General features: G+C 45.6%; 2 protein-coding genes across 3 annotated transcripts in view; one reads left to right on the forward strand and one right to left on the reverse strand.

Moving 5' to 3' along the window:
* adrm1 (ADRM1 26S proteasome ubiquitin receptor) lies at nt 1–5,288 on the reverse strand. 2 transcript variants are annotated; one of them, XM_080535096.1, is made up of 11 exons: nt 5,175–5,288; nt 3,752–3,911; nt 3,064–3,312; nt 2,612–2,728; nt 2,222–2,345; nt 1,923–2,009; nt 1,705–1,786; nt 1,274–1,539; nt 949–1,106; nt 668–770; nt 1–551 (listed from the first exon to the last, which is right to left on the reverse strand). In XM_080535096.1, exons 3-11 carry the CDS (start codon nt 3,271–3,273, stop codon nt 445–447), a joined length of 1,254 nt encoding a protein of 417 aa, XP_080391222.1. In that variant the 5' UTR covers nt 3,274–3,312; nt 3,752–3,911; nt 5,175–5,288; the 3' UTR covers nt 1–444. The 2 variants fall into 2 exon arrangements, with proteins under 2 accessions (XP_080391222.1, XP_080391221.1); XM_080535095.1 differs by having other exon boundaries at nt 4–551; nt 949–1,109.
* dnajc5ab (DnaJ (Hsp40) homolog, subfamily C, member 5ab) overlaps nt 5,159–14,961 on the forward strand; it is a gene marked incomplete at its 3' end in the record, with an annotated part of 23,788 nt that continues 13,985 nt past the window's right edge. Inside the window, exon 1 of the mRNA XM_080535097.1 lies at nt 5,159–5,234. The remainder of the gene's footprint in view (nt 5,235–14,961) is intronic.

The following is a 14,961-nucleotide window of genomic DNA, read 5'->3' on the forward strand; positions in this document are numbered from 1 at the left end:
TTCCCCCCCTAAGAATTTTAGTTGTTGTAAATGTATTTTTAAATAAAGCTTTCTTTGATACGAATGGGTATACTGTCATTTCTTGAACATCTTTATTTCAGGACAAGCATTCGAAACCGCTTTTCAATGCGGGTGTATTGGTTCTGAGTGTTTTAAGATGCATCACAGAAAAAGCAGGTAGTTGGTTAGCGTGTGCACACACACACACACAAACACACACTTTTTTCCCCCCCAGACAGAGCAGAATCCTGTACTGTAGTAACAAAATATGATCAACAGAGAGAATACATGTATGTAAGACCGGGAGGGAGGAAGGGGACACGCTCCACCTGCCACCCGTTAACCCAAATCAAACGTTAACCCCTTTTGGGGTGCGGGTGTGCGGGTGGGGCGTGTCCCCTGGCCGTTCCCATGGAGACGAGGAGGAGGAGGAGAGACGCTGTTCTAATCCAGACTCATGTCCTCGTCGTCGTCCTTCTTGTCTTTAGAGTCCCCCCCCTCTCCTCCCTTGCCGTCGCTCCCCTCCATGGCTTTGGCGAACGCCTCCACGTCTGGAAGACAAAAAAAACAAAAACAGACACGCTTAGTTCTCATGGTCTCATCTCTCTGGGTAATCATGGTACAGTAGCGGTGGCGTTCTTCTGAGGGAACTGTGGTGGTTTCTCACCTCCTTTGTTGGCAGCGTCCACAGCCTCTGAAGGCAGACCGAACTGGTTCATGAGAGGCCCCAGCTGTCCTGAGGCCAGCGCACTGCTGAACATGCTCATCGCCTGGAGAGGAACACACGCACGCGCGCACATGCACACAATTAGTATCTACCTCACCTGTGAGTTGTATGCTTGTTGGAACTGTAAACAGGTGTGTTGTGTGTGTGTGTATATGTGTGTGTCTCTACCTGTTGGAACTGTGGGGATGTGAGGGTGTGGGTGCGTGTGTGTGTGTCTCTACCTGTTGGAACTGTGGGGATGTGAGTGTGTTCTGGATCTCATCAGCACTCTGTAGTAGAGACTCCCCTGAGGGCAGGTAGGGCAGGAGCCTCTGCTGCACCTCTGCATTGGCCAGGATGGGAGCCATGATCTCTGGGGTCAACACACTGGCCAGGTCCACTGCTAGGAGAGAGAGAGAGAGAGAGAGAGAGTCACACACAATACACTAGCCAACCCTGAGCCACTAGACACTTGGGTAGTGGGTTTGATAGATAAATGCATCCTAATTCATATATATTTGTTCTTATTTCTTTTTATTCTAGTGGATAATTCGTGGCCCCTCTCACCCCCCTGTCCCACGGCGGCCATGGCGGGCACGTTCATGGTGGCCAGGATGCTCTGCAGGTCACTGAGCTGGATGGGCTGGGTGGGGCTGCCCACGGCGGCAGGCGCCACGGGGGTCTGGGCCTGGACCGGGGTGGTGGGGGTCACGGTGGGGGAGGCGGCCGAGGGGGCGGCGGGGGTGACGGGGGTGGTGGGGGCCTGGGCCGAGGTGATCCTGGTGGCCCCGGAGCCTGAAGAGGGGGTGACGGCAGCAGACTGACTACGGGAGCTACAGATGGAGGGATGGAGGGAGAGAGAGAGAGAGAGAGAGAGAGAGAGAGAGAGAGAGAGGAGGAGAAAACGGCACATTAGGTTATAACAGACAAATGAGACTGAGGAAAAAGACAACTGATAATCCTTCTAAGACTAAGTGAGTGAGTTAGATATGTGTTACCTGGAGGAAGAGCTGCTGGTGGCAGGGCCTCCACTGCCTAAGAGGCTGGCCAGACCTGGTCCTGCCAGGGCCCCTAGACCACCTACACGCAGAGGGACGGACACACACACACACACACGGATCAACCCAGAGTTGGTTCAGATTTGACTTGAATAGGAATTTCCCAATAACTACTTGACAGTGTATACAACGTTCAGATCTAAGACGGCACCACTCACCAAGTCCCCCGAGTCCAGTCGGGCCAATCAGCTGCATGAGCTGGTTGTGACTCATGTTACCCAGAAGGCTCTGCAGGCCACCCTCACCTGAAGAAAAAAAAAACACCATATTGTTATAACCTTTAATGAACCAGTCTCCTGTAAAATGGTTGTTGTTGAACGCTGGGCCAGATGTTGTCATGCTGTGGTGAGATGTGGTGAGATAATGGAACATTTCACTGCAGGAGTGTATTCTGGGGGTGACATAAAAAAAAGTCTAACGCTGTTCCGTCTCTAAACAAGCCCCAGCAGCCCCTCACCTCCCAGGGCAGACAGCTCATGGCTGCCACTGCCTCCGCTGCCCAGAGCTCCGGGCATGGGCGGGTTGTTCAGGTACTCGTTCACTTTGCGGCAGAACTCCTCGTCCTTGTCCGTCTTTGGCTCCTGGCGATACAGAAGAGGTGGCGGTTAACAACACGTGCTGCAGATGGGTCAAAATCCTTAGACTCAGGCCTACCGCCCCCTTTATAAAGCTGCTTCTGTCTCATTCTAGTGGAAAGGTCATCACACGTGCCCTGGGTTAGTGTCACCACCCCTAACATCCACCCGGTCCCCACTGCTGCTATTCTGACACTCGCGTCTGTCTATTTAGGCCATCTGTTTGAAAAAATAGAAATGACAAAAAAGAGTGGGACTTCCTCCTTCCTCACCTGCATCCAGAAGAACAGCCTCTTGGAGCCGGCCTTGAACTTCAGGACGAAGACACGGCCCGTGGTGCACTGGCTGACCTTCTTGAACTCACAGTCGTCAGGGAAGATGATCAGGTCCTGGGACATCAAAACAACACAGTAAATAAACAGAAAACCATGCGAGGCGATTTTTATTCATTTAGTGGGGCAAGCGCAGAATGAATTCATGGAGCCAAATCTTACAATCACACCAACAGCGCTTGAATAGCAGTAGACATACGATGGGGACATGCAGGCTATCTGCACTATCCAACAACAGCCATACATAGATTTGATCTTGGTGTTCAATTAAACACATACTTTCTATTATTGTTGGCCAGACAGTGTGGTTCGTCGGTTTGTTTACGTATTGCATGAGATACTCTAATTGAACATGATCAGATAAAAAATAAAATAAAAATCCATCCACTCACGTCGTCAACGTTTCCAGACCCCCTGTCCTTCCAACAGAAGTGGATCAGGGAGTCGTCCGTCTGCTGGATGTACACGGAGCCCTTGCGCTTGTCCGGTGTCACCGTGCTGCCTTTCATCGTCATCTTACCCGCACGGAACTCGACCAGGTATTTGCTCGAGGAGCCCCGGGAGCCCGACACCAAACTTGGGAAGAGCGCGCCTGACGACATGTCTGGATGTGATGAATGACAGAGGCACACAGGCTGCTTCTGCGGGAGAAGACACAACAGATGCTTGTACAGCTAAACAGTTCTGCACCATCACGTTACAATCAACCACCTGCTACTTGGCTAAGTTGGCGTTATTGTTTCGCAATGTCAGAAGCTGTTGAAAATACGCCATTTAGGCTCATTTACTCATTCGGTTTGCTACCATTAGAGTAGGATAACACTTGAGTTGCTGGAGCAGTAAATCAACACGTATATATACATATGTATGTGTGCTGCTACCAGCCCAGTTGGAGCTGTGTCATCATGCTAGCCTGTTAGCTAGCTGGTTGTCAAGCTAGCCCGTGACTTGGCTGAACTCAAATGGTGCGAACTACGATAAGCTCTTCAAACAGTACTGCTGAAAAGAACACAAAAAGAACAATTCGCACTTAACAACGGATTCAAATGTCACAACTGCTTTTCTGTTTTCTTCAAATACCTGAGATTTTGATCGCGTTCAAAGTTGTTTCTTGACACCGAGGCGGTCAGAACTCACTTGTTCTTTCTTCTTCGTCGGATGTTTGCTCTTCTTCTTTGGGTTTTCTTCGTCATCTGTTATATTAGCGATTGAAAATGGTACTTGCGCCACCTACTGGAATCTTATGTAAGTAGAGTGAAGGCAATTCAATTATTAGGCAATTTAGTACTAGCAACTTTGTGAAAGGCAACAATATATTTGAGAAGGTCTCTTATTACGAGGGTATTGTTATTGGACAATGTTATTGGACTGGTAAACGCAGTAATAAAGCATGTGTTTGCAACCTATTTGCAGTGGCTATATTAGTTGCACATACTGTATATTACACATGCCTCTTTGATATAGCTTTTTTTTTTTTTTACACATCTGCACATTACATACTGTACATAAGCTACCTTAACTGTACATAACTCATAACTGTATATACCTCTAAACTACCGTACATGCCTTACTGTACCCATCACTATCACTGTCATGTTTTTTATATCATGTTTTATATCACTATTTGCACTTCTGGTTAGATGCTAAACTGCATTTCGTTGTATAGTACTTGTACTCTGCAATGACAATAAAGTTGAATCTAATCTAATCTAATCTATATTGGTATACAAAAATATATCAAAACATATCCTTTCAACCAATATCCCATGTTTGATTAATTGGTGTAATTTGCTTTATATGTTATTTTTATTTTTATTTCATAATGCACGAAGTGCTACAAGTGTAAGGTGTTATATCAAACACATGTCTTCCTTTCAGTATTAATTAGTGCTTCCCATACATAAGCGTATGTATTTATGATTCTACACAGGGCAACAATAAGCATCTGGTAGTTTGGTTTCTTTCTTCGATTGAAATATAATTGAAATATAAATCTTAATATAAATCCAAATTGAGAAATGTTGGCAGTTAGAGAACGGCAAGATCAATGCTATAACAGACTCGTCAGCAGTAGATGACATGTGATGTGACACATGATGACAGTAGACACGTGTTCCATACAATATGTAATGTTGCTTCACGAAAAGAACATATATATCTCCATCCATCAAACTCTGGATAAGAGTTTGGGAACTGATGGGAATGGGAACCTCACTGCGTCACTGAGGCCCCGCCCACTGTTAAGACCCGGCGAGTGCGAGCACGTCAACCTGCTAAGTCCCGGCGGGTGCGAGCACGTCACCCTGCTAAGACCCGGCGAGTGCGAGCACGTCACCCTGCTAAGACCCGGCGGGTGCGAGCACGTCACCCTGCGCGTTCCCACAATTACGGAGTTTGACAGCTACCGCTAGCAGACCGCTAGCTATTTCACTACGTGTTTTTTTGAATGCTCGTAGCTACGCTTAACCCGAACTGTTAATTGGAATGCACGCATTATAAATACCTTTCAAATATCTCGATTCGGACAAGTCACAGGCGCAGGCCACGGTGCCCAAAGGAGACGGTAAGAAGTGCTGTATTACTACCAGTGGCATGGCTGGCTAGCTAGCTTCCTTCCTCGCTGTCCTTGGATTAGCGGGATAGCTCCGGGGGCGAACCCAGACCAGACACGTCGTGTCCTAACCCTAAACCTGCTGTTGCTGTGTGGTAGCTATGTGGTAGCTATGGGGCTAGCTCTCTGAACCAGTGGACGCCGTGTTGCTGTGATGCGGTGGCAGCCTGTCTAGAGATTATCCGCTTTACTGTCGCAGCATCTCTCTGTTCCCATCTGGATTCTCCAGATCGCCGCTTACGAGCGGGACCAAGTGCCGCTTGGTTGGTTCTTTATAAAAACCCAGGCCATAGTAATTCTATTATATTCTACCCAGATGGCTCGCTGTGTTATTGTCCCGGTAGATAGATAACGTTTTGATCTATTTGCTGATTGCCGTGAGAAGATCTGGATTTGTAATCTGACCCAGCGCCAGCAAATGTGTTATTAAAATGGACGATGTTTTTATATATCCGTGTTAACTGTTTTGTGAGCTGATGTCAGAGTTGGGTATAGTCCTATTTAATAGCATGTGTAGGGAAAGAACAATATGATAACAACACAGTATGAGACGGTTCATTATATGCATCCATCAGCCTTAATCAATGTAATGCCACAACAGGTGGGAGTGGAGCAATGGATTATTCATCCTCATGAACCAATATGGACATCTGGATGGGTGCGCTCACTTCAGGAGATGGGCAATAGCATCTAGGGCTGGGCTGTGTTTGTTTCTCTGCTGGCTGACGTTGCAGCCTGTTCATGTTGTGCACAGCTCGACGGAGTCATCGTGATGAGGGCATGCTGAGAAAGGTCATCATTGACTCAGACAGGTGGAGCTGCACAGATCGTCATCTGTCTGACTCCGTCCCTGGGAGGAAGACGGAGGGTCAGAGGTTTATTTGGAGGGCTTTGTTTGAGCTTCTCCCAGGGTGTGGAGCTCAGCTACACGTTGTAGTTGTTTGTTTATAATATTGATTTAGGCTAGCTAAACTTGCCCAGTGTTTGCAAGTGACTCTGATCTCTACAAATGACAAAGATCACACTTGATTTTGACAGCTCTTCCTACCTGCTTTGCCTATTTGAGCACGAAATTAGAGCAGTTAGATTCCCACCTGAACTCATGTGACTTTCACTCATGTTGGGAGTGTTTATAATAACAGGAAGGTGTCTGTGTCCTGTGACCTCTTGTCACACTGCGCTGTCAAAAATTCACTTTCATTATCCTTTCTCTTGAGAGTCTCTCTCTCTCTCTCTCTCTCTCTCTCTCTCTCTCTCTCTCTCTCTCTCTCTCTCTCTCTCTCTCAGCTTGTAACATGTTGTTGTCCTTCCCAATGCCTAATATCAGTGGCTCAACATCACATGGTTAGTTCCCAAATAGGTATTGTAAATCAGCATAGACCCATTACCAAAGTACAGTAGATGATATGCGCTGTAAGCATCCCATTCAGACAAAAATGCAGGATTGGTATCCTCTGATCATTAGCTAATTAATTGGATGAGTTGCGTTGCCTCAGAGGCCCCTGCCAACATGTTGAGATATAGAGCTGTCTGAGGAAGCTTTGCTGTGTGTGGTTGGGCGGGCGGGCGGGCGTGTGGGTGGGTGTGTGTTTGTGGGTGGGTGTGCGGGCGTGCCGTGCTTGCGTGACAAGTTTTGCAATGTAACATCTGTGTTGTGGCTTTGTGGTCATATGACCCAGCCAATGATTGTCATAGAGGGAAGGCCCGGGCGCTGTGGAAAGTGAAAACTGATCGGGTTGAGAAGGAAACCCACAATCTCTAGGCCAGAGCAGGACTGTTTGTCTGTCTGTCTACATTGACCTTACTGTATGCTGTCTGTCTGACCAGATATCAGCCTCCCCCATATGAGAGCCAATTCAAAGCAAATGAACTGAGCTCTGCTACAGTATAATAGCCTTAGATCTATTACCCAGACATTAAGAGACATTCTGATGTCCTGTGTGAGGCTTTAGGCCCATGTTCATTGCTCATTCATCATCCTGTGTAGGTCATTGTACTGTAGGCTCTAGCTTTCATTTCTGTCCCTGGGCACAAGCTCTGATGTGTGTTTGTGACAAACCCACTCCTCGGAGCCTTATCAGGGTTCAAACACATTGATGGTGTCCTTGGTTGGGCGACACTTAGCCCATATGCACACACACACACACACACACACACACACACACACACACACACACACACACACACAATGTTGTTGAATGACGACAGACCAGAAATTTGGTAGAGTATTTGTTTCAGACGCTTCTTTAGACACTGCTGCTCTCCAATTTGTAGAGACAGGCATACAGGAAAGCTGCTAAGATATGCGTGTGAAAACACCCCTATAAAAGGTGATGTGTGTGTGTGTGTGTCTGTGTGAGAGGCAGGGCCTTTATCCAAAATGAAGAGGTGTTGATGAGATGCATCACTCGTGAGAACAACAAGGGAGAGAGAGAAGAGGGAACAAGGGAGAGAGAGAAGAGGGAACAAGGGAGAGAGAGAAGAGGGGAAGGAGAGAGAGAAGAGGGGAAGGAGAGAGAGTAAGATGTGCAGAAAAGGAGAGGAGATGTGAGGGTAGGGATCAGCAAAGGGGATGTGGTGGAGAGGAGAGAACCCAATACTGTTCTTAAAGGGATGGTTCAGCCTATTTTCATGTTTAGGTGAAGTATCATCTTATCCTGCATCGTCCTCATAGGCCAGTAGTAAGAGCATCTCCTACAGCAGCACAGTGGCTGAGTTAGCAGCTCCGTCTTCGATAGACAGGATTCAGACGGACCCTGAGTTAGCGTTGTTTTAAATGACATGCCATAATCTCGTCAGAGAAACCCCAAACAAAGTTTAGTAGCATGTTAGGCTTGAAAGGATTTATTGACATGAATACTATTGAAAATAGAATAATTTGTGTCAAAATCGTAGAACGGGAGAAGCTTTCGTTGCTGACAACTCCTACAATGACAGTAGGCTGAACCGTCGTCCCTTTAAGCTGGGAATGGGAGAGAGAGAAAAGAGAGGAGAAGGGAGAGAATGTGGTGGTGAAGAGGGGAGGTCTTGGGATGAGGCCCTGAGCTCAGCAGCACAGGCAGACAGATGTTCATCAGCACGAAAGCAGAGCACAGCTGTGTGTGTGTGTGTGTGTGTGTGTGTGTGTGTGTGTGTGTGTGAGAGTGTGTGTGTGTGAGACTACCCCCCCCCCCCCCCCCTCAGACAAATGATCCTCGCCCAGTCTGAGCCTGTATGTAGGCCTACACTGTCAGACGATCAGGAGACCAAAATAGCTAGCCAGGGTATGAATGTACAGTGTATGCTGCCTCACCATCATGGCTGAATTTAGGATGAATTGAGCCAGCTGTGGAACCCACTTCCTCCTCAATACAACCATGATTCAAAATCAGAATCAGAATTGTTAACTCTTATTACGTCACAAAGTACACAAGAGTAAACGTCTTTGGCTTAGGTTCTTCAACATTGGCATTGCAGCAAGATACAAAATCACAATAATAAAAGAGTAAAGTAAGTAATAATAAAGTCATAAAGTGGTGGTAGTCATACAGCGCAACAACCAGTCATACTACAGTGTAATCAATGTGCAAAGTACAATAAGATGAATTGCAATATGATACAGTAGTCAAGTATTCAGGTAGTGTGCAAGTAGTCATATAGTAGTAGTTATATTACGCAAGTAGTCATATATATTATATAGCATATATAAACATATATTATGTTTGTAGTGTGAGTGTGGTTGGTTTGCGGGGGAGAATCTTTTGTTTTCTTCCAGTGCATTTCTCCAGCAGCCTGATTGCTTGAGGGAAATAGCTGTTTGACGTCCTCTGGGTTTTAGCCCCGAGGCTTCGGTACCGTTTCGCTGACGGCAGAAGCTCCAACAGTTTCTGATTGGGATGGCTGCGGGCCCTGATAATCCTGAGGGCCTTTCTGACACACCGGTCACTGTAGATGTTCTGGATGGAGGGAAGCACACAGCCGCTGATCCTCTCAGCTGTCCGCACTACCCTTTGCAGCGTTTTTGGGCGGTGCAGAGTCCCGTACCAGGCAGTGAGGCAGCCTGTCAATGATGTAACCGGTTGCATCACTGATGCAACCATGATAGTGAAGCTGCATTGGTATTGTATTGGTACAAGGCCTATAGTATCTTTCACACATGAATACCCTCACTCTCTAGCTCTGACAATGTAGACCTACATACTGTACAGGCTTACTGGGGGGGGGGGGGGGCTATTAGTCAGCATGATTCACTTCATAGTGACTCGTGACAATAGCGGAAGATGATATCAGCGAAACAGGAAGGTAAGAAATGACAGAGATGGGGAGAGAATGGCGGTGCGGTGGAAGTCTGTGCATGTAGGCTAGCCGAGGAGGCTAGTGTGTGGATGAAAGACCAGGTAGCCCAGGGTGGTGCTGTGTGCAGTGGAGTTAGGTTTAGGGGTTGGGCCTATGTGGAAACGGCAGGGTGGCCCCAGGGTGCCTCAGGGCCCACAGAGCAGCATATGGACTGAAGAGCAACAGCAGGAGAAGGGGGGGGGGGGGGGGGGGTCATGTCCTCTTAATGGCCATCATGGCTGTGTGGTAAACAGGAAGGGCTCAGGGCATTATTGTGTTTTACGACTCATTGGTCTTAATGCTCTATGAATGGCCACCGGGCCCTTTGTTGCTGGCACTGGGGCTCCTGCCTAGGGGAGTTGGAGGGTGACAGATGAACAGAGATGATTACAGTGTCGTTTACAGGGGTGGAACCTTAATGGGGCGTACTCTAGTATCGTCTAGTTCTATGTCATGTTATTGTCCACAGAAATATGTAAGAATTATGAAAGAATGTGTTTTGTGGGGTCACTGCCTAGGGAGATTGACCCTGTAGACCAGGGATGTCAAACTTGTTTTGGCTGCCAGCCACATTGGACCAAATGTAACCTCATATGGGCTGGAAAAAAATAATAAAGGCATGGAAAAATAAAGGAATGCCCACTGCTGTGCACACTGGTGCCTCTTACTATTACAATGCTCGATATTAGTTAGGCCTATACTACTATGATATTACAGGAGTTACACTACTACATATTACAGGAGTTACACTACTACATATTACAGGAGTTAGGCTATATGCCTGATTTCCACAGAACTCAATGTTATTCTCAAACTAGGACGAATGCCTGATTTTCAAGATGGATTCATGTGTGGGCATCTGAAGGTTGGAACTAAAAATATAATTAATTAATGAATTTACCAATATACTTATGAATCCATGATGAGCAATAATAAGAACATATAGGCCTACTGTCTGTTTTACATTCTGTAGCCTATAGCCTAGCCTATCTACCTTACCAACTATAATAAATAACTGCACTATAAGTAGTTGTCCCAAAAGCTAATTAGCCTACTAGATTACTGTTGTGTTTTTATGTATTTTGTACATTTTTGCACATCTAATTTCATATTGTTATGCAATGATGCTTTATATAATAAACTTGAAACTTGAACTTGAATTCAATGTACGCTGTCATCTGAGAAATACGTTCTCCCAGGTTTTTGGCACATGGGTGTGTGTGTGTGTGTGTGTGTGTACAGTAAGCTGTGTGTGTGTGTGTGTGTGTGTGTGTGTGTGTGTGTGTGTGTGTGTACTAGGGATGGACGGTTTCCAATTATTGAAACCGAAAAACCGTCAGAGAGTAAAACCGCGGTTTTCCGGTTAACCGAAAAATACAGTAAAAAAAAAAAAAAAAAAAAAAAATTTCTTTTTTAAAAGAGCGCCAATTTCAAATAATTGAGCCCTACTGCTACAATACACTCATGTCGAACACCATTAAAACACCGTAAGCACAGTCGCAACACATTTAGGCTACTTAGTTTCACAAATATAAGTGGAAAGGCAGACTTTTGTAAGCTACACCATACATGAAAACACATGAACACTTAACACACCAGCTCCGCTGATCCAGGGTGCACGCCTGCACGGAAGATCATCTCTTGGAACAGCGTCTTCATTGAATGAACTGCTTTCTCAATATCTTGGTTCTTAGACAAAGTTTCAGCTGCTGCTCAATGTATTTAAATATTTGAATACTGCTCAATAATCACTGAAATATTAGACTTAGAATTATGCAGTGAACATACTTAAAGCTTTTCATAAAAACCACATGCCGCGAGACTGACTCGTCCTGAACTGTCGTAAGTCAATCAACAAAGAATGCCCCATCAAAATAAAAGTGCCCATGGTAGAGCTGTCAAAATAGAGCTTTCAAAATAAATGTACTAATACAGATAGAGATAAATACAGAACTACCTTTGCGTCACTAAGTGACCGCGTATCTTCTGAGACATGCGTTCTGTCATCACTTTAAGTAGCGCCTTCACACACAGTGGCGCTGTGCACAAACACTCTTGATCCGTATAGCTCTTGTTTTATTATATTGTGGTTTAGTAAATACTGCACTTGGAGTTACATTCAATGCATGATTTGTGCTATAGAACATAAATAAAGTTTGATTGATTGATTGATATCAAATCAAATCACATTTTATAGCGCATTTCTCACAAAAGTGACCCAATGCGCTTTACAGAGAGCAGCGAAAATGATCTTATTAAATGTAAGCGAGTAATTGTAAAAAAACCTTTCCTATCTACCAATAACTGAAGGCAACTATCTTTCCCATAGAGTGATTCGTTACCCTTAAATATAATCCCAATTAGATATTAATCCTCAGTTATTCTTCACAACTGACCAAACCTCTCACTCATTGCGCGGCAGATTCAGACTGTATCATTGTTATTTTCACACACGACAAACATGTGACATGTTCCAGTTTTATTCTTATTCTATTTTATTCTTCTAAAAAAAAAAAAAAATAAAAAAAATAAAAAAAAACGGTTTAAAACCGTTTCTATTTTTATAAACCGCGGTTTTCGGTTTAACCGAAAAACCGTCCATCCCTAGTGTGTACAGTACAGGGACGCGGGAAGGGGGGTGCTGAGGGTGCTGCAGCACCCCCTAGCGGCAGGCAGAAGGAGCTCCTCCTGCCTGAATTTAAAAAATAAAAATATTATTCAAACAATAATTTAAAACAATATAATAACTATTGTTGCTTTTGGGAATAAAAATAAATGTGTTTTTTGTAATAAATGTAAACATGTGTTTGTTAGTTTTAATGTTAGTGATCACATGGTCATATCTTGCTAGGGACTTGACATCCGAGTTAGCTAACTATCAGGTGCAGGTGCAACTTGGCGCAAAAACGAATCTCTGAGTTCTTAAGCAAAAATGCTAAATCAGCCAGAACAATTGAAGTGGAGTTGGAAGAAGATGCTGATGCAGGGGCAGGGCCTTCTTCCACTTTGCCCACAGACCACCACCAGGCTGTTACCCCATCCAGTGTAGCAGCAGGACCTAGCAGGTCTGAGGCTTCCGTTAGCCCTAGCCAACACAGACCAGGGGTCCCGCCACCCCCACCCCCGTTTGACGAGCCGTGTCGACCAGACATACGTTTTCCTGGGAGGAAAATTGGAACAGAGACATTCGAGTTTCATTTCATTTCAAAAAAGCTGGTTTACCAGGTGGAAATGGTTGCATTATGTCACTGAAAGAGACCCTGTTCTTTGCTTCTCTTGCAGTAAAGCTATATAGAGAAGGGGTTAAGGCACCACGACAGAAAGACAAGTGCATTTACAGTAGGAGGCTTTTGTAAGTTTAGCCAACACAAGATGTCTGACATACATTCAGAATCGGTGAGATTGCTTGCTTCGCTTAACAACACTCCCATTAATGCTCTACTGTCGGACGTTGTTGAGAAAGAGCAATAGACGGCCAGAAACGTATTAGAACTGATATTCAGATCCATCCGATTCTTCGGCAGCGAAGGGCTTCCGTTAAGAGGCAATAACAATCGACATGGAGTGCTGTCTGTAATAATGGTCAACATCATGTTTGTGGACATTGTGGGACACTGTGAGCTGAGTGGAAATTACTGTAAATTCCCACACATTGTTGGTAAAATATTTAACGTTACGTCTTTGTAGTGTGTGGGTGCGTGCGTGCTTAACTATTATTGCCCGTGCATTGGGGCCCGTCGTTATGCCACTGTGTGCGTGTGAGCGAACGAGCAATCAGCGAGAGGGAGGGAGGGAGGGAGAGAAATCGGTATAATTTTTTCCCTGGCAATTTTTTCCCCTGTAGCGTATATAGACAGCACCTCAGCACCCCCAGTCAAAATACCTTCCAGCGTGCCTGGTACAGTAAGCTGTGTGTGTTAGAGAGACAGACCGAGCGTGATGGAGAAGTGGGCCAGGGCCACTCTGCTGTCATCATGTTTTAAGAGACGAGTGTTCCTGTTCTGGTACATATCTGTGTTGTTGAGGGAGGTGGGTGGAGGAGCAGGGAGGTGGGTGGAGGAGCAGGGAGGTGGGTGGAGGAGCAGGGAGGTGGGTGGAGGAGCAGGGAGGTGGGTGGAGGAGCAGGGAGGTGGGTGGAGGAGCAGGGAGGTGGGTGACTGTGACAGGGGTCGACAGGCTGCCTGCTCCAGAAGGAGATGCCACACACCACACACACACACACACACACACACACACACACACACACACACACACACACACACACACACACACACACACACACACACACACACACACAGCCTCACACAGCCAGTGCAGATAGACAGGTTAAGCCTCACACAGCCAGTGCAGATGGACAGGTTATTTAAGCGACTATTAAGGGCTAGTAATAAAAATGGTCAAACACTAGTGTTTGGCGGTATATTTTGTTCACACCATGAACTGCCCTGAAATGTACCCGGGTCATATAGGCTAGTATTACCATCGTAAGTAAAAAAAAAAAATCCTAACTGCATGCCTCAGAAAGAGCAAAATAGTTCCAATTTATCAATGCACCAACGCAACTTTCTAGCTGCAGAAATAAGTGTTCAAAAGTGACTAAAAAACAAAAACAGAAGTTACCAAACGAAAGTAAAGTGCAGGTGAACCAATATGATTAATACCGTTGGTGATTAGGACTAATTTGTGTCCAGTCTTTCACATTCGAGGCAATAATAAGGAAGTTCTTAATTTGCTTTAATAGATAAGGGAGCAGATATTTTATGACAGTAATGAGAAGCTCACCATGGGCATCTTCAAATCCCGTGGGTCGCCGTATCCATTATATTATTACCATTATACACGGATGAACCAAAACATTATGACCACCTGCCTATTATGCTGCCCCTGAAGGGGTCCTGTGGTATCTGAAGGTGTCCTGTGGTATCTGGCACCAAAACATTAGCAGCAGATCCTTCAAGTCCTGTAGGTTGCGAGGTGGAGCTGCCGTGGTCCAGCACATGCCACAGATGCCCAATCGGATTGAGATCTGGAGAATTCGAAGGCCAGGGCAACACCGTGAACACTTCATCGTGGTCCTCAAACCGTTCCCACAAGCCTGGCCGTTTCAGAGATGCTCTGATCCAGTCGTCTGGCCATAACAATTTGGCCCTTGTCAAAGTCTCTCAGGTCTTTACTCCTGCATCCATCACATCAACTTCAAGAATTGACTGTTCACTTGCTGCCTAATATATCCCACCCTTTGACAGGTGCCATTGTAACAAGATAGGCTAATCAATGTTATTCACTTCCTGTCAGTGTTCATAATGTTTTGGCTCATCGGTGTATTATTACCATTACAGTGCCGACCCCTAGTAAACACACAGCT

Source organism: Nansenia antarctica (genome assembly GCF_963989245.1).
Source record: "Nansenia antarctica genome assembly, chromosome: 6".
In the NCBI taxonomy this organism is placed as follows: domain Eukaryota; kingdom Metazoa; phylum Chordata; class Actinopteri; order Argentiniformes; family Microstomatidae; genus Nansenia; species Nansenia antarctica.

Excerpts from the sequence above, each read along its gene's own strand:
- adrm1 (XM_080535095.1), bottom strand. The coding sequence starts at position 3,273 with ATGTCGTCAGGCGCGCTCTTCCCAAGTTTGGTGTCGGGCTCCCGGGGC. Across the intron at positions 2,729-3,063 it reads GGTCTGGAAACGTTGACGAC|GACCTGATCATCTTCCCTGA; the intron begins GTGAGTGGATGG and ends TTGATGTCCCAG. Across the intron at positions 771-948 it reads CATCCCCACAGTTCCAACAG|GCGATGAGCATGTTCAGCAG; the intron begins GTAGAGACACAC and ends GTTCCTCTCCAG.